The following is a 19,706-nucleotide window of genomic DNA, read 5'->3' as shown; positions in this document are numbered from 1 at the left end:
TGCCTATTATTCTTAGGTTTGGCCTTTTCATGGTGTCCCACATTTCCTGGATGTTTTGTGTTAAGGATTTGTTGGATTTATGATTTTCTTTGGTCGATGAATCTATTTCTTCTAGTTTATCTTCTGTGCCTGAGATTCTCTCTTCCATCTCTTGAATTCTATTGGTTATGCTTGTGTTCGTGGTTTCTGATTTTTTGCCCAGCTTTTCAATTTCCAGCCTTCCTTCCGTTTGTGTTGCCTTTATTTTCTCAATTTCAGTTTTCAAGTCTTGAACCGTTTCCTTCACCTGGTTAATTGTTTTTTCTTGGCTTTTTGTACTTTCCTTAAGGAATTTGTTCATTTCTTCCACTTTTTTGTTTGTTTTTTCCTCCATTTTTTTAAGGGATTTTCTCACATCTTCTTTGAGGGCCTCTATCGTTTTTATTATGGTGATTTTTAAGTCGTACACTTCTGCTTCCTCTGCTTTGTTGTTGTGTTCCATTCTAGTTGGTGTAGATTCCCTTGATTCTGGTGGTGTCATGTTTGTCTTTCTGTTGTTAGGTGATCTCTTGTATTGCCTTCTTCCCATAGTTTCTTCCAGTAGGTGTTGGTGGTGTCTCTTCCCTCTCTCTATGGTGCTTTCCCGATGGGCTTATGTGGATCTGAGATTCAATATCTGTAGCTCTCTGTGGTCCAAGCTCTCTAGGAGGTTTCTCCGCAGACAGGGATCCAGGGATGGGGTCAAGGATGAGGATCCAGAAGAAGATGCCAGCAGGTACTCACAGTGGTCCTCTGGTCAATAGCTCTGGCCAATAGCCGGCAGAAGAGGACGAGGGCTGAGCTTGAACTTGAGAAGGTTTTGCAGGGTAGTGGGATCTCACTGGAAACTGGGGCTCTCCCACTGAGACCTTGTTCTTTGGCAGGGGCCCGGATTTGGGGGTCAAGGATCTTGCCCGCAGGAACTCCGAGTGGACCCGCAGAGATAAGGGGATCTCTGGGAGGGGCCTGGGACTCCAGAGGACTGGAGGTCGGGACAGAGACCAAGCCGGTGGAAATTACAGGTGGTCCCATGTGGATAGTCAGGTCTCCTTTGTTCAGAGTTGCTCGGAGAAGTAGGGTGGACTGTTGGCTCCACCCTCTGTCCCAGTGCTCAACCAGAGCGGCAGGACCGTAGTTGGGGTAGGGCATAGGGTGGGGGGGTAGGCTGGAGGTGGGGATGGATGGGGGTGTATCAGAGCTCCAAGGGTGCTCTCGATGGGAACCTGAGACAGGAGCAGCAGGATCAGGGGCCAATCCAGGGAGTTCAGGCGGGGGAGGGAGGAAAAGAGGTTGTAGGGGACAGGCAGCCCCAATTGCGCCCAGACTCACCTCTCTGGCCAATAGCCGGTGGAAGAGGGTGAGGGCTGGTCTGGAACTTGAGAAGGTTTTGCAGGGTAGTGGGATCTCACTGGAAACTCTCCACCATATCTTTTTATATTTATTATTTTTTATTTTACATATTGATCTCAGTTCCCTCTCCCTTCATATTTTTGAAGTAAGTCTCTCACTGAACTTTCAGCTCAGCCAGTTGGCCAGTGGCTCTTGTCTCAGTTCCATCCTGAGCCCCGACATTGGTGTTATAGACAACCGTAACTGTCTTTCACATAGGTACAGGAAAGCTAAAAGGAGGGTCTCATGCCTACTCAGCAAATACTTTATGGACTGAGCCATCTCTCAAGTGGTCCCTGGAGATATATAAAAGGTAGCTTTTATAGCCTGTAGTTGATAAAAATAGACTAAGGTATTTCCCACAGAGGTGTTTCTTAAAGGTGGGAGGGTAGATAAACATTCCATTTGCAAATGCTGTATCTTTTTTTCTCAAAAGGATTCCAGGTATTTGTTTTTCATTCCTGAGATACCTTTAGATACCATGACACTTTAAGAGACAAGACTTGGTGCCTCAGTGGGAGTCAAATGCCTTTCCTAGAAGCTTTCTTTGGTAAGGAAGTCCCACAATCCCACAATATTATACTTGTTCTGTGGGATTTCCCTACTCAGAGTCTCTGAGAGGTAGACAACTTGTTTGTTTTGTTTTGTCCAGTGCAGTTTACTATATAGGGGCTGTGTAGAATAGCTAGAATTCGTGTGATAGGGCCATGAGGAACAGCTAGAATTATTTTTGTTCATTGAAATATCAAACAAACTCACTATGTAATATAACAGGCAGAATTTTGTGATTTTATCTTTGTACTGAAACATTCAAATTATTTTCTTCACATTTAGTGACTTTTTCTTATGTATTTGTTGGGTATTTGAATGTCTTATTTTCAGAATGTCTATTCACATTTTGCTCATTTTTAAATTGTATATAATTATTAGATTTTGAGTGGATGGATTTTCTTTCATATCTCGAACACTGATCCTTAATCATATAGTTTGCAAGTACTCTCTTACATTATTATTTTTTTAAATTTACCCATTTGTTTTACCTTCTGACCATAGTTTCCCCACCCATTTCTCCTTCCCTTCCCTCACTCCACTTCCCCTCTGTCTCTCACTACCCAATTCACTCCTCTGTTTCTGTTCTGAAAGGGATAGGCCTCCTGTGGGTGTCAACACAGCATGCCAACTTGAGGTAGGAACCACTCCTCCACTTGTATTAAGGCTAGAGAAGGCAATCCAGCTAAGACCTCTAACAACAGTGGATAGGTAGCCTACATTGGCCATCTTCTATAATCAGATTGGTAACTACTCCAATTGTCACCAAAGAGCCTGTATCTAGTGACTAATGGAGGCAGATGCAGAGGTCCACAGCCAAGCACTGGACTGAGTTCAGAGAATCCTGTTGAAAGAGGGAGGAAGGATTGTCTGAGCCTGGGGGGTGGTGGTAATATTAATTAAGGTCACTACAAAGGAACCCACAGAAACAATTAACCTGGGCTCCCAAACATTGGAGCATTTTTTTTTTTAAAACTGAGATAGAATCAAATAGGCCTACTGGTTTGTTGGATATGTGACTAACTCTGTAGGGCTTCAAGAGAATCATCTTTATCATGAGTGGTCATACTGTTGAGATTCCAAGACAGTTCTGCAGAGGAAAGAGCTGACAAATGACTTGAATGCATACATTTCCATGCATGGATGTAAACTTCTGAATTGGTGCTGTCCTTATTTTTTTGAACAAACTTTCCAGATTTATCCTTTCTGTTCCTCTTAAAAGTTTTTATTACTTATTTCTTGCTGAAGATTCAATTCTCCACACTTGAAGTAGGCCTTGGATGCTCCTGAGTGGGATGGATTTGAAGTTCAGTGTTAAGACTGGCTGTTTTTCTCACACATCCAAGATCTTGGTTTTGATTTCTCACACACACACAAACACACACACACACACACACACACACACACACATACACACACATACACACACACAGAGAGAGAGAGAGAGAGAGAGAAGAAAAAACAAACAAACAAACCAAAACAGCTCCTAAGCTGCAGCCTCTCTGTACTCTCTTCAGACACTCTGCTCATTATCCATCATCATCCAAACTGGACCTCAATAGTCTCATTCAAGAACTTGGTTTCTTTTCCTGTAGTATGGAATAGTTATTCAAGTGATATTCTGATTTACAAGCCCTTCTGCTTCCAAACTTCTCTTAAATGCTAGTTGGTCTGAATTCTTGCTTATTTATAAGTTTTATGGCCCTTATTATTTCTCCTTTGTTATATGGCTTTTATATACAAATTTATATGCTGTTTTTTGAATTTAAGCCATTCTAGTTCAGAAATATATCTCCTTAGGCCTTGACTCTTCTTATTTCTCAATACATTGCTATGAATATATCAGAGTCTCAGTACATATTTACTGGGGTCCTGGACATGCTTTAAATAGTCTAGACATTTTAAGACTATGAACACTTTGAGATTTATATATTTATTTATTTTTATTATTGCTTTTCTTATTTTATATATCAATCCCAGTTTCTCTCTCCCTCCCATGCTCCCATTCCCCCAACCCACCCTCCCATACCATTCCCTACTCACTCCCCAGGGAGGGTGAGCCTTTCAGGAGGTATTATCAAAATATGTCAAGTCATTTAGGTTAGGGCCTAGGCCCTCCCTCCTGTCTCTAGGCTAAGGGAGTATCTCTCCATGGGGAATGTGCTCCCAAAGTCCTTTCAATCACTAGGGATACATCCTGGTTCCACCCAAAGGTCCCTTAGACTGCCCAGGCCTTTTGAGACCCACGTTCAGGGTGTCTGGACCTGTCCTTTGCTGGTTTCCCAGCTGTCAGTCTGGGGTCCATGAGTTCCCCCTTGTTCAGGTCTCTGTGGGTTTTCTGCAGCCTGGTCTTGACACCTTTGCTCATCACTCCTCCCTCTCACAAACTGGATTCCAGGAGTTCTGCTTAGTGTTTGTTTAGCTGTGGGTGTCTGCTTCTGTTTCCATTAGCTACTAGATGAGGGCTCATGATCATCTTTTTGTGACTGGGTTACCTCACTCAGGATGGTTTCTTCTAGTTCCATCCATTTGCCTGAGAATTTCAAGATTCCTTTGTTTTGTTTTGTTTTCCCCCCCTCTGAATAGTACTTCATTGTGTAAATGTACACAATGTACACATTTTCTTTATCCATCTTCAGTTGTGGGGCATTTAGGTTGTTTCCATGTTCTAGCTATTGCAACTGCACAGTCAACAAGACAAAACAGCATCCCACAGAGTGGGAACAGATCTTTATCAAAACCACATCTGACAGAGGGCTGATCTCCAAAATATACAAAGAACTCAAGAAGCTAGTCACCAAAACACCAAATAATCAAATTAAAAGGTGGGATATAGAACTGAATTGAGAATTCTTAATAGAGGAATCCAAAATGGCTGAATGAAGTATGCTTATTCCCTTAGCTATCAGGGAAATGGCAAATCAAGGCAACTCTGAGATGCTGCCTTACTCCTGCCAGAATGGCTAAAATTAGAAACACCAATGACAACTCATGCAGGAGAGGGTGTGGAGAAAGAGGAACACTCCTACACTACTGGTTTGAGTGCAAACTTGTACAGTCATTTTGGAGATGGGTATGGCGGTTCTTCAGGAAAATGGGAAATCAGTCTACCACAGGAGCCAGCAATTCCACTCTTAGACATATACTCCAAAGATGCACATCCTTGCAACAGACATATCTGTTCACTTTGAGGTTTTTTAAAAGAGCTTCTGAGATAGGAACTTATAGCAGTCTCTGGCATTGAACTCACTGTATAGCTGTTGAACTTCTGATTTTCTTGTTCCCACCTGAGTGTGTGCACAACCACATCTGTTAAATGCCATGTGTGGGTGCAAGACAGGCCTCACTTTTTCATTAAGATACTCTCTAGTCCTAGATACTAGCAAATTTGTTGATAATGGAATGTAGTAAGTGGTACATATGAATTTGTAGTTCAGCATTACATAGCAAGTTATTTTAAAATCCTGAGTATTTGAGAGACTCAGAAAACTGTGTGCTCTGAATGATTTACTTTTTTCATTAACTTAGAGTTAATGAAAATATCTGTTTTTATTTTTCATTGGAAAATTGTTTTTGAAATAATATAATTTTCAGTTTTAGCCAAAGTGTCATTAAAGTTTCTTACATATGTTAGACTATCAGAATATGTTTAGGCAATTATCACACACCATAATTTTTGAGTTAAATAAATAATTATATATTTAAACATGATATTTGAACTGGGGCTCAAGGGTTCTTTTCATTCTTTAGTATATTAAGCATGTTTATTATTTTAAGTTAGGAATAAATATCTGAAAAAGAATTATGCATTTGGCTGGAGAAATGGCTAATCCTTTAAGAGCACTGACTTCTCTTCTAAAGGTCCTGAGTTCAAATCCCAGCAACAATTAGGTGGCTCACAACTATTTGTAATGGGAAATGGTACCCTCTTCTGGCCTGCAGGCATACAGGCAGGCAGAACATTGTATGCATAATAAACAAACAAACAAATAAATCTTTTAAAAAATTTTGAAAACTGGGGACCAAATTAGACACTCTGAATATGGGTGACAGGTATGTGACTTGATCTGTTGTGAGGTGTCCCTAGCAGAGGCACCAGGACCTATCCCAGGGGCATGAACTGGCTTTTTGGAGCCCATTTCCTGTGGTGAGATACCTTGCTCAGCCTTGATGTAGGAGGGAGGAGATTGGTCCTGCTTCAATGTAGTATGCCAGACTTTGTCGACTCTCTAATGAAGGCCTTACCGGCTCTGAGGAATGCATGGGAGGGGGTGGAATGGTGGGAGGTTGTGGAGGGACCAGGGGAACTGCAGTTGGTATGTAAATTAAAAAAAATAAAGTTTTTAAATAAAGAAGAAAAGAGATATGCATTGTGAAAAATGGGAATACATTTCAAGAAAGGCATATTTATTGGTCACTGTGAAAACATGGTATACAAACTATAATAGCTATGGCATCAATAAGTGATATTGTTTTAAGGGACTGTGGCCAAATACAGCTTCTGTTCTTGACCAAATGTTGCTATGAGATACATTACTTTTTCAAATAATGTAACCTCTTAACCATATAAAGTACCAGAATATATTTTATTTATTGTAAGGACTAGATTTTATCCTATTTTACATATTGATCCCAATTCTCTTCTTTCAATTAAATATTTTCCAATTTCTACTTTTCAAATGCAGGGACTTTCAATGTTGCTTAGGGTGACTTTAAATTCTTATGAACTCCAGATTGACTTTGAAGTAGATTTTAGATGTTTCCATCATGTTTGTCCTAGTCTGTTATTTACATAGATATCAGTGAAATTTCAGTTTTGTCAAATGTTCTACATATGTACTTGTAGTATATATAAGTATACATACTGTATATTTAATAAACATAAATGTTTGTGTTAACTGTTCAGGCTATGGAGCTTTCTCATCCTGAAGATGTTGATTTGGGGATTTTCTTGAGAGTTGGGCTCTGCAAGCATGTGCTTTGCATTTCTGAAGCCAGAGCATCGGTCTCTAGCATTGCACAAACAAAGCAAAATAACAAAGATGTTTTCTTGACTTATGTGTAGCTTACAACTTGTAACTGCTTTAACTGTGGGGTTATTGTTTTTGTCATTTTCCAGAAGTTTTCTGAAGCAGTGATAATCTTAAGACAACATCCAGAGACAAGTAATCATGAACACCAAAGATTTTGTAGTTATTCCCTGGGGGAAACCTGGAAATTCTGTAAAACTAAAATATAAGAAGTAAGTATAAACATTGTTTTTAAAGTAAAATAGTTGCTAAAGTTTGTATGCATTGTAAATTGAATTGTTCTTTTTTATACAAGAAAAATGTAAATGTCAAATTTTATAAATTCTCACTTCCATTTTGTCACATTGACATGTTTTCATGTTTATAGACATTACATTTATATACTATTTTCATATTATAGAACTTAAATTTATGAACCATTATATTATTAAAATGATAAAGTTATTTTGTAACTTTAATGATAGTCATTTTAATAATATAGTTTATAAGTTTGAAGTGTGTAATAATTTTCTTTGAACTAAAATGATTATTTTTAACAAAAATTGCATGTGAAGTTATAAATGAAAGTTGGCACCATTAACTATTGAAGCAGTATAAGAGAAGGTTAAATTTTGTGACCTTTATTCAGTGTTAAGGACTTAAAAAGTTATTACAATTAAATTAAAATTATAGGGTCAATTAGGGTCAGAGATCTTTGAACATGGACACTATGCTGAACATTCCAGAAATGGAAAGGAACGTTCTAAATAAACTTGGAAATCTACTAGGCAAAGCCAAGTACTTCTGATGTCATGGGCATCAATTCTGAGCATCCCCAGTATTTTGACTTTCCATGAGTGTTAAAGGGGTGTGCTCACAGTTCCCCTTGAAGGTCACCTAGTCACTGGAAATCTTCTTCAATATCACTAATAGTCAGCCATGTAAGATTCTGGTTTCTGTGTTTCCTAGTTTAGCTCAATAGCCTATAATTATTTGGTTTCTTCAGAGCTTTACATAAATTAAACTTTCTTCACTTTTAAGTCATTGGGTATAAAAACATTATAGAAACTGAAAAATGTTATTCAAATACAGGATATTACCATGTTTAGATTTATTGTTTTGGTATTTATAAAAGCTCTCAAATTATGAGTGGTTTGTTTATTTATTTATTTATTTATTTAGTTGAAACAAAGAAGGGATGTGCATATTTTGTTTCATCTCTGTGTCTATACCTGCAAACTTATTCAGTGAACAAATGTCTGTCAGTGGTATACATACTCTGAGAGCAAATTGTGGATAAAGGAAAGAAACCAGAATCTTTCTCTCGAGTAGCTTGTTGTGAAGATGATTTACAATTACAGTGACAGTGTTGTGTGGTATGTGCGGTATGTGGTATGACATGTAAGCCCAGGGGCACAGAAGTGGGCAGATACTCGAGTTCTTTAGGAAGAATACATGTTCTTTGGTAGTTGTTGGATAAAACCACAGTAGCATAACCCTGGCTGCTCAAGTCACTTGTCTAGGGTTATTTTAGATTTCTCTTTTGTGTCTTCCTTGGTTAGTCTTATCAGTCTATGGATTCAGTTAATTCTATTTTCTTATTTTTATCAAATGCTCCAATCTTGCTTGACATTGTCTATCCTTAGATAATCATAGTCACTACCGTTTGACTTATTAGGAGTAAGACAGGCTTAGCTGTGTGTCTTATATTTGAATTTTCATGGGACAGCAGAGTGATCTTTGTAAATACAAGTCTGGCCCAGTGTCTTGAAATCCTGAAATGATGCTCATTGTTCATAGAAGGCAATTCCCAAGTACTGATCACACTCCAGGGTTCTCTATGATCTGACCATCAGCCACTCACAACAGGCCTACTTATTGATGTCTTCTCATCTTACATCTGATGAATTGTAGTGGAACTTCCTTGACTCACATGCTATATCTTCTCTTTCCTCTGCCAATACTTTTTTTTTTTAATTCTCCGACTGTTGCTCATACCACCTCCCTTTGATTAGACAAATGCTCTAATCCTTCATCTCTTAGCTCTCCTTTACCCACCAAAAATGTCCTTCTCTGAAGTCATTGGGCTTGTACAGTACAGCACAGTCACAGCATGCCTCTATGAATTTACTGGTTGTCTGTATCCCTTCTGAATTGCAGACTGCATGTGTCTTGCTGTTCTTGTTTGGAATAAGATGAACCTCACCTTTTGGATGTAACTAAAGTAACAAGTGACTCCCTCCATACTAAAAATCAGTTCCTCTTGACCCTTTGCCAGTCACTTTGAGATACCACCATGGGTTGCTTCCACCTATAGACAAAAGCTTGGTGCATTTGATTTTTACTGAAGGATTTTCACCACTGTACATTAAATCTTTTTCTAATCTCCATTATTCCTCATTTGGATGAGAGCATATATGCCCAACTAAGTAGGGAAAGTTTTAATTCATAATAGATAATGAAATCTAGACATTTGCATTGGTTTCTAGCTGTAGAAAAGCCAGGAACTAAATCTATTGGAGGGTGGAGCCTCAAATACTATGAAGAAAATCTCATAGGGCTATGGAGATGATTCAGCTGTTGCAAGCATAAAGATCTGAGTTCAATACTGAGAAGTCAGATAATAAAAATTGCATGTGGTTTACAGGCTTAGAATCCCAGTGCTGGACAAAGCAGACATATGCAGGTTCCTGGACTTGAGTCTATTTAGTGAGTTACAGCTCAGTGAGAGATTGTCTCAAGAAAAAGGAAGAAAGACAATAAGTAAATAAATAAGCAATAAATAAATAAGAACAAAGAGAAATGTGGGTGGTGCCTGAGGAATGATAGGTTATCCTTCTGTAGGCAGAAAGATATGCATATACATTCTTTTGCATCCTCCCACAAACAAATACATACACACACACACACATACACACACAAAATCACACACATACAAACACACATACACAAACATATACAAACACACACACAAACATACACAAACACACACACACACATACAAACACATGCGCGCGCGTGCGCACACACACACACACACACACACACACACACACACACACACAAAACAACAACAACAAAATATTAGTAGGAGCTTTCTTCCAAAGAGACACAAATTGGTCCTGATATTCACTCTCAGAGCTCTTTATGTGTTGCATAAAGAGATATTTGCTGAAGGTGCTGGTTCAACAGAATAAGCTTATGTAGAAAGAAAATACTTATTTTGGGCTGAGGATATGACTTAGTGGTAAAGTGCTTACCTAGCAGGTACCTGGTCCCAGGCTTAATCTTCATCTTTGCCCTGTGTTAAATGGACGACTGGGTGAATGATGGTAGTTTTAAGTACTATGCTATGAATTATATAACACAGTAAAGGCTAATGTAAAAAATACAATTTTCTTCTATTTGTCACAGATATTTGTGTATATATAATGCATGGCTCCTATCTAAAGCAAATAATGTTTTTAAGCTTTTAGATTTGAAGAGACACATTGTTTAAAAAAATATTAAAAGCAAACAAATACTTAAAAAATATACTACAAGTACATAGAAAACAGATGAACTAAGTCATTGGTTAAGCCTTACTGATAATTGCAGTCTAAGAGCAGAAGTTACTATAACATTTGCTTGTCTTGAAGCTTAATATTTTTTCATCTAAAGAACTATTCAAATCATGTATCTTTAGACATGCTCAGGAACTTCAAATGGAGAAAATTCAGCTAGAACTAGAGAACCAAAGAATGGAAGAGACATTACGAGAATTCCAATCCATACAGAACAAGGGAAAGGAAGAAATCAAGTGAGTGACAGCTTCAGAGAATTTAGAATAAGCATAATATTCCCTAATATTATTCTGATTTAAATGTTCTATTAATTTAACCTAATTACATAAAAGTGTTTTTGTATGACTTTTGTTATTTTAGTAAAAACATTTGGTGGACTGATGACTCTTACTGTTACTGAGGAATAAGGAATATTGAATTCCCTTTTGTTTTCTGTATCTCTTACATGAAGCACACTACTTTTTACATTTACCAGGGTTTCTGCTTCTTCTAATTTACTAGCTTTTTTTCTTTTCATAGTTCCCTACTATATGAAGGTCCCCAGCGACTTGTGGCATGGAATGTGTAGGAAATCAATGAAAACTTGATTCTATGCTATGAAATAATTGCAATCAAGACACCAGAATTTCAAGTTGATGTTTAGGGTGTTGCTGTGTAGTGTAATTTTTCAGGGAGCAAGTGTGTCCTTAAACTACATCAGAAATATTTAAGATATTTTTAGACAACAATAGATGATAATTTTTTGATAAAATCTCCTTAATATTATGCTTATAAATTGTCCTATGCTAATTTAATTTTAATATTAGAACACTGACAAATAAATCTGATGCATCAAGAGGAACTGATAGTTATGAGATAAAAAAGCAGTCCATTTTCTTGCACTATTTAATGATTAAAATTCTTTTTCCTGTAAATGATTCATCTTTGTACCAGTCTTTGTGGGAATAAGTGTGTGTATAAATTGTTTAATCTATAAGTTATGGAACATAATTCACATCATAATATTTTGGTCAGTGCTCAAGCCTCATGGATACATACCAAATTATACCATTTTTTTTTTCATTTTTTTGTGGTGTGGCTTAATTTTTCAGTACCTTGTGATTATAAATACCACCATGGACCTGTGCATTTGAGCATGTATTTTGCTTTTATACCATATCATCTTTGGACAAATTCCTCTCTATGTCATTTTAAGTTCAGAAGCATGCTTATTTTATATTGTTCTTAGAATGGGTAAATTGCCTTATAAATGGGCTTTAGACATTTACAATCTTCTAGAAAGCCATAGACTATACATTTTTATGTAATTAATTTTTTTAAATACCACCATTATCCTCATATATTAAATTTAGCTCTGTTTGATCTTCAAAGTGGTAATCATGCAATTTCAGTGAAGTACTTCATTAATAATTGATACATTTTCCAATCTATTTATTATAGTTTCAGTTACATTCATTTTTATCATTCAATTCTTTAAGAAATTTACATGGCATCTATACAAATTTCTCTTAATAAGTAGAACATTGGTTTCATCAAGGCTTTTCAAATGTTTATCATGAAGAGACTAGGTGTGTCTTGCTGTTTTAATATTAATGACCAGTAGTCATTGCTTTCCCCTTCACTGATGTTTTCCTTTTACTTTGCTTTTTTCTTTTGATGTAAGTATATGTATGTATGAGTAGATTCATATTTGTGTGTGTATATGAATGTGCATATGTGTTTGTGTTCAAATGTAGAAGTCAAAGGACAACCCTGGTGTCAGTTTTCAAGTGGGGATCACTTGTTCCTTTTGAGACATATACTTGGAACACACCAAGCCTCCAGAGAGCCCCCAGAGATCCACCTGTGTCCACCTCCCTACTCTTCGGACTACAGATGTATACAATCATGCCTGACTTTTTTTTATTTTTAATTCTGTGCATTAAACTCAAGTCCTCATGTTTGTAAATCAACATCCCCACTAACCAGACTACCTTACCAGTTCTAATTTTGCATTTTTAATGAATTATAATTTTCATTTGAAAAAAAATCAGAATTCCTGGAAGCGAGTTTTCTTTATCTGTGGAGCCTTTATTAGATGTCTTTTAGAACATTCTCCAACTTGAATGAGATTTAAGAGAGGTAGTATTTTCTCCTAAGGTTTCACAGATAGTATCACCAAAAAAAATGAAGACTTGCTACTCATTGACCAGAAAAAGGGAGGCCCATGATTCTAGTTTGTGGTTTATTATTTATTATTAGTGTGACATTGGGCAAATTTTCTTATGTAACATGATTTTTTTAGTTTTGTACCCTTAAAATGTTTATTTTGTGGGGCTCAATGAACCCCACTTTGAAAACTGTGAAATTAAAACTACCTTCTTTGTTCTGTGCTATTTCCGATGTGGGAGCTCATTTGAAATCTTTAGAACTCCATCACCTGGCCGACCTGCAGTATATTAGGTGGTATTGATTTGTTCTCTTTTTCCCTTTTAATTTGTGAATACCTAATTTAAAAATTTATGACTATCTGCAAAATCTTCTATAAATTGGTAAAATTCAGTCACTGTAAATGCCAAACAATTATGTTATTCCTCTGTGTTTGAACATTTCACTTTTGGTCATCTTTACACAAAAGTCACAAATATGGAGAAATCATATTTAAACTGATATACTGGTGATAAACTAGGGCATTGTTGACATATTAGTCACAGTTTGTACTGGTTTGTCATACTGACATCCAAATTTTCGTTTCCTGAAAACAGGAAATGTATTTGTTTTCATTAAAAGGAGGAATGTTTTCAGTAATTACATTTTGTTTTATGTCTATTGAAGGTCAGGTGGATATCACTGGAAATCTGGAAGTGTGGGCAAATTTGGCAACAAGTCACATATAAAGTCACAAAGTAAAGGGAATGCTACTAAGGTAAGAAAGAAGTCATTTTCTGAACAAGAAGACATGCATTATGTTTTTAGGCTTTGCATTCTCTCTCATAATCAAGGATCCATTATTCTTGCTTTAGAAACTTTACTTTGGGTTCACCTAAAATGTTACTATGTGGTTTCAATTACTCAGATATACTTTGGTTTTCATTCAGAATATTTTATTTAAATAAAGTATTTCAGAAGGTTTTTATTTTGTTGTTCGTTGTTTTTGTTGTTTGTTTTTTGTTGTTTTGAAACAGGGTTTCTCTCTGTAGCTTTTGGAGCATGTCTTGGAACTTGCTTTGTAGATCAGGCTGGCCTTGAATTCACAGAGATCCATCTGCTTATGCCTCTGGGGTGCTGGGATTAAAGTGGTGCATCACCACTGCCAGGCCATAAAGTTCTTAAAAATTACTTTCAGGGTAAAATTTTGCATTTTGTCTTCCTCCAAATACCAAACACAATGTCTTCATTCATTTGAAGTTTAAAGGATATAAAATACAATGAGCTAGTCCTCTGTGGTAAACTTTGATACTGTATGATAGAACAGATCAGTCTTTATTTCATATTATTCCTTATTTCCTTAATAGTATTGTATTCTTCTTGAATAATAATTGCTCATACACTCTTAGTATCATGGATAAAGATGTTCAAGAGAAAAATCTGCATTGCAATTCCCAAGCTACAGATTTACTGTGTACTGTAAAATGTAACATTGCATCATGTTTTTGATCGCAAGCAGGTAGGTATTTTTATATAAGGAAAGCTTTTAATCTGGATATCTTTAGTATAACATTTGTGACTTAGTGAATTTTAACTTGCACAGCATTTTATTTTTATATACCTATCATTAAACTTTCATTGGGTCACTTGGCACCAACAAATATCTTATTCAGCACTTTTGGCTTCAGAAAAAGCATTTCATTCTACACTGCCATCCCCTTTGTGAGTCAGGGTTCTTTCATTCTGAGGTTAAAATTTTATAAGCCATTTTTAAGTAGTTATTATCTTTTCACAGTGCTGTCCCATGATGCAATTCAGATGTTACCGTAAATGAGTTAAATATTTTGGCAATGAACAGTCGTGGAAGCTCACTTTTGTAATCTCAGGCCCCAAGAAGTTGAAGCAGGGAGATTGCTATGAGTTTTAGGCCAGCCTGAATAATGGTGTGAAACACCGAATCAAAAAGAAAAGAACACAACAAAACAAAAAATGCTGGTTGTGATCATCAAATTTGTGATCATGAACTTGCATGCAATGGCGTTTGTAAAGTGCTGTCTTGAACTTTTAGTGATTTACTCCAAGTTTTTCAAGGAAATTCTAGTCTAATTTAGACAAAACATGAAATATTTTTGGTAAAAGTCAATCTAAACTATTAACAATAAACATTTTGTATATGAATAATGTGTACTTGAGAAATGACAGCTTACTTAATGAGTTTTTATAAGGAAGTATTTGAAGAATAAATCAAAATCCTTGCTTTCACAAATATCAAGATTTTAAAAGAGGATAGATTTGGGAAATATGGAAGGCATCTACCATATGAGAGACTAGGACAGAGATAGAGGCTTCTCAATCTAGTCTTAGGTGTTCTGATGCATTTCACTTGTGTAGTCTTCTCTTTCCTTACAAGCCTTGTCCAGTGGGATTGCAAAGGTTAGAACAATGATTTATGTTGTTTTTCTTTTTCAATTGACCATTTGCGTGTTACTAATAGACAATAAAGCAAGTAGGGTGGCTATTTGACTATGAAATACAGCACAAATGAATAGACATTGCACATGGATTTGCTATGTATATATTTAACATTTACTTATGCGCATACCAATTTATAGCACAAACATTATAATATTAATGTTGAAAATTAAAGGATAGATAAACAAAAATACAAATAAGTGATCCTTTTCTACTTCCCAGTTACTTTGTGAGATATTTACTTCTGCTTTCTGCTCTGAAGATCTGTAGGCACAGATGCATAAGAGGTTGTAGGGGTATAGCAACAGGAGAAGACTATCAAAACACCACAGAAGTCATATGGAAGAAGTCTGAATTAAAATGGTAGCAGGAGAAATGTAAAGAAAAATATTGCACTAAAAGAAAAAAAGAAAGAGGAAAGAAAGGAAGTCAAATGCACAATAGATAGTACAGGCTTTCTTTATAGCAAAAGAGAGATTGAAGGGAGAAGGAAGAAAATTCTATCGTGTAAGTTTAGGATTTTTGTTTGAATTTTTGTGTGATAGGTAAAACTAAGTAAAGGTATCCTTAAGAATCTACATGAACAGGAGAGATGTGAAAACTAAAACAGTAGGAAAGCCTGTGTGTGGTGTTTGGTAGCTCTCAAAATTTAACATTTACCCAGTATATTTAATTACAGCCAAGAGCTTATCTTAGTTGGCTTTTTATCTCATCAAGCACTTACATTTCTCCCAAGAGTCAGTTTCTAATTGTAGTTTCACAGATGAAGTAATTTCACATCAGGGAAGTAAACTGATTTGCTCAATGTCAAGCACGAGGACCACAATTCTGCATGCAGGCTGTTGACCTTGTTTTAAAGTAATCTTCTAGTTTTCCAGTGAAGGGAGCCTGAAAATAAAAGAAGGGAAGGTGTGGCACCAAAGATTTAGGATTTCTTAGAAGATTAAATGGGAAGAAAGCCTTTTCAGAACACACAGAAATGCCATTCAATGTATTGTACCATAAAGACATCAAACTCAATTTAGAGCAGTGATTTGCAATGTGGCAATTTTGTTTCCCTAGAGACCTTTTGCAATATCTGAAGATTTTTGCACTTGTTACTGTCAATAGAAGTTTCCGGTTTGGCTTTTTTTTTTGTGGTGATTTATAATGTGTCAGGACCAAGGTTGATGCTGAACTTGCTACAGTGCACTGTAGAGCCTCTCAGTGTTAGTTGGGCTGAGGCTGAGGAACTCTGTATTGGCCTTATAAATTAAAAATTTTCACTTTTATTATTTAGCTATCTCTGCAGTCTCAGGAAAGTCAACCACTTTGAACCTCTGATATACATTCATAAGACATTTATAACTTTTAGAGTTCTAAGCAGCGTAAGAAATGTTATATAATCCCAGCTTGAATTGTTATGTCTATATACAGAAAATAAGAATATTCAAAGGCTGGAGTTTAATTACTGAGCTACCATTAGATAATTGCAAAAGTATATTTCAAGGATTTAAACATGAAAGAATGGGATACAATGAACACAAATTACTGTAGTGAACACAAGAGCAAGAACCCATAAAGGTTCAATGGGGTCAAAGAAGAGTTAATTAGTTTGGGGTTTGGTGGACTCAAGTCAGCCACTTATAAGGCTGAGGAATGGGAATGCAAGTAGGGGAGAAATTGAAGAAGCAAATGACAGTGCCAGTGGTTGGGGCTGTGGACTCAGAATGTGGTTCATTAAAAAAACCTTCACGGGGGAAGGGAGCACGCATTTCCTCTGGCAAGCAACACACACACACACACACACACACACACACACACACACACACACACACACACACTTGCACACGCACACGCACGCGCGCGCGCACACACACACACGTATAAATAAATGCAAATACTAGAGATGGAGATTGGATTTGACAGAGGATACAGTATACTATTGCAGAAAACTGTAATGAGACATCAACATTTTCATGTTGAATGTGATGGCCCCTGCTCAGGTGAAAAAACAGGAAACAGTACTACCATGGATTCTTGAGAGTGGAGGTTTGGAGTAGCAGCTGTGGGAATCAGGACTAGGGTTCAGCAGTAAATGACTGAACTTACTCCTAAGAAATCCTAAGTAACCACAGGGATTACTCAGCAAGGTTTTGCAGGAAAACCCATAGCATTATTTCATCACAATAGTAGGTAGAATGGGAGAGCTGAAAGTAGAAATAATAGTGATCACATTTATCACTAAGAACCTCTGAAAGGTGTGAGGTGTGGCCATTTAGAATGATGTCTAGCTGCAAGGTTTGGTCACAATGCTGGGGAAGTTTCAGGCATTTAGATGTTCACAGCTGTCAGAGTGCTGGAGGATCTTCAGTGCCGGATGTCAGATACATGGGCACTGAAGTATTTAGAGTTACTGACCTGAAATGGGATGAAGAGAAGTATGGAGTAGATTCTGATGTTTAGGTGAAAGAGGAACCTGAACATAATAGACAATAAGTAGGCAGGGGAAATCTTAGTGGATGTGAATTTGCTGAGTGATGATGGTGGAGCCGCATCCTGGGTATAAGATGCAGATTTGCCCCCCTCTATGCCAGTGAGTAAGAGGGAAACAGCAACTGGTTGGTCTGGGAAAGTGACTCAGTTCAAAAGTGCTTAGTTAGCATGCAGGAAGCCCTGGATTTGATCTCAGCACCTTGTAAATGACACGATGGCTTCCATCACTTGGAGCAAGTGGATCAGGGATCAGAAGTTCAAGGTCATCTTTAGCTAAATAGTGAGCTGGAGATCAGAATGCCCCAAACAAAAGAAAAACAAAAGAGTAACAAACCCAAACCCTAAAAAGGGAGCTAGTTTCTGTAGATATTATTTTAGAGAAACTTTGATCCCCAAAGTGTGTTTCAGTTAATATGAACTTTGTAGTGACCACTTTTAGGATATATACAAAGTACCATTAGTTAAGTGATTATTTTTTTACACAGTGTTTTATGGGCCATAAAGTACCTAGGTGATACTGATAATAAGCAGAGATGGAATATTTCAGGAGGTGGAAATCTTTGAAAAAGTGCCCCTGGTGGAATTTTGGACACATGAAGGCACTGGTGGAAGGTTGAGGGTATTTTTTATGTCTGAGAGACTACCTACTGGCCATAGCTTGGTCCATACCAATTGCTCATACATCGCAGATGGCAGAGCCAATTAAACCGCCCTGGTATTGAGAAGCTCTTGTTCAATGCCTTCTGACACAGCAATAAGACAATGGCATTAGCAAGTGAAATTCTTGTTTCCAATACTCAGAATCATGGAAACATGAGTGTGTACATTTCTATTCATTGGCTAACCCTACTTTATCACCCAATCAGCTTTCAAACATAAAAATCAGATTTAATGACAAAATTAAATTAGACTGAAACTAGCAGCTTGTTCAAACATTTTTATGCAATTAAGATAACTTGATGTAAATATGTATACATTTATAGGACAGAAAAGTGTTACTCAGTAATAAAAATAAATTATGAATTTTCCTTAATAGCAACATTATTTTCCTGACATACCTACTCATACAGAGTTCATAGCCAGGCTGATCACATTGCAATTCAGAATTCAGTTGTGTCATTAAGATAATCATACTGGATAATTCAGGTATAAAAGGTGAGGTTTAATTATCTATAACTTGTGTAACACTGCCAACTTAAAAAATGAAAGTGTGAGTCATATAAAAGTTGATTATTTCGATTCTATTTTCTTTTCTGCTGTGTTTGGTACAGAAAACATCTGAACAGCTACTTCAAAGAATACAAACAATAAGTGCATCTTTGAAGCAAAACCATAGAGAATAATTAGGCCTAAATATTCAAAGATGTCTGCAGTTGGTACAGCTATAGATATAGAGACAGCCATTGTTCTCATATCTTCATGTACAAATTGGGCAATTGAGCATGCAAATTGCAAATTGAAAGCTGGGCATGAATTGACAGTGTCTATGTAAATGCACATCATCCTCTGGGCTTATTTTGTACTTTAAATTGTGGTTTTAATAAGACCTAGGCGAATGTGTTCAGTTGGCAGGTCTCTTTTGCTGCCTACAATGTTAAGATCCAAAGGTTTCAAGGGAGTGTTTATATTGAAAAGCTCAGTGTTGGCTCTTGCATTTTCAAGTATGTTTTATCAGTCACATAGCAAAGTCGGGGATCATAAATAACACATGGGATGGGTAAGACCACAATGCTGAAATGTGGTCCTCTAAATTGTACAAATAAGACAATGTCATTGGCTTCTATGGTTATGTGAACAGAGTGGTACAGTCAAAATTCAGTGTTGATTTAGTTTGTGCAAATACCAGACAATGTTTTTCAGAAAGAGGAAGAGATTTCTATATCTGCACAGTATTTGAATGCTAGTGTTTGTTTAAAGTCAATTAATGCTCACATATAGCCATTGTTGTTATGTTCAAGTTACATACTTACATGAAAATGGGCTTCTGAAATTTTGTGTAATAAGAAAAATATTCCTGGTATGTTGTGTAAAGTGTGGTTTACAAACTGGGCATGGTAGCTCATTCTTTGAATGTCAGCATTTAGAAGAAGTACCAGGAGGATCA

The 19,706-nt window shown here is 36.7% G+C and overlaps 1 protein-coding gene across 1 annotated transcript in view; it reads left to right on the top strand.

Annotated features, from left to right (window-relative positions):
• Zbbx (zinc finger B-box domain containing) overlaps positions 1-19,706 on the top strand; it is a 121,384-nt gene that overhangs the window by 8,837 nt on the left and 92,841 nt on the right. Inside the window, exons 3-5 of the mRNA XM_051199271.1 lie at positions 7,076-7,198; positions 10,651-10,764; positions 13,343-13,433. Coding sequence (XP_051055228.1) covers positions 7,128-7,198; positions 10,651-10,764; positions 13,343-13,433 — 276 coding nt within the window. The 5' untranslated portion in view covers positions 7,076-7,127. The remainder of the gene's footprint in view (positions 1-7,075; positions 7,199-10,650; positions 10,765-13,342; positions 13,434-19,706) is intronic.

This window comes from Phodopus roborovskii, unplaced genomic scaffold, assembly GCF_943737965.1.
Source record: "Phodopus roborovskii unplaced genomic scaffold, PHOROB, whole genome shotgun sequence".
NCBI classification, from domain to species: Eukaryota; Metazoa; Chordata; class Mammalia; order Rodentia; family Cricetidae; genus Phodopus; species Phodopus roborovskii.
The sequence above is the reverse complement of the archived record's forward strand: the minus strand, read 5'-3'. Positions and strand labels throughout refer to the sequence as shown.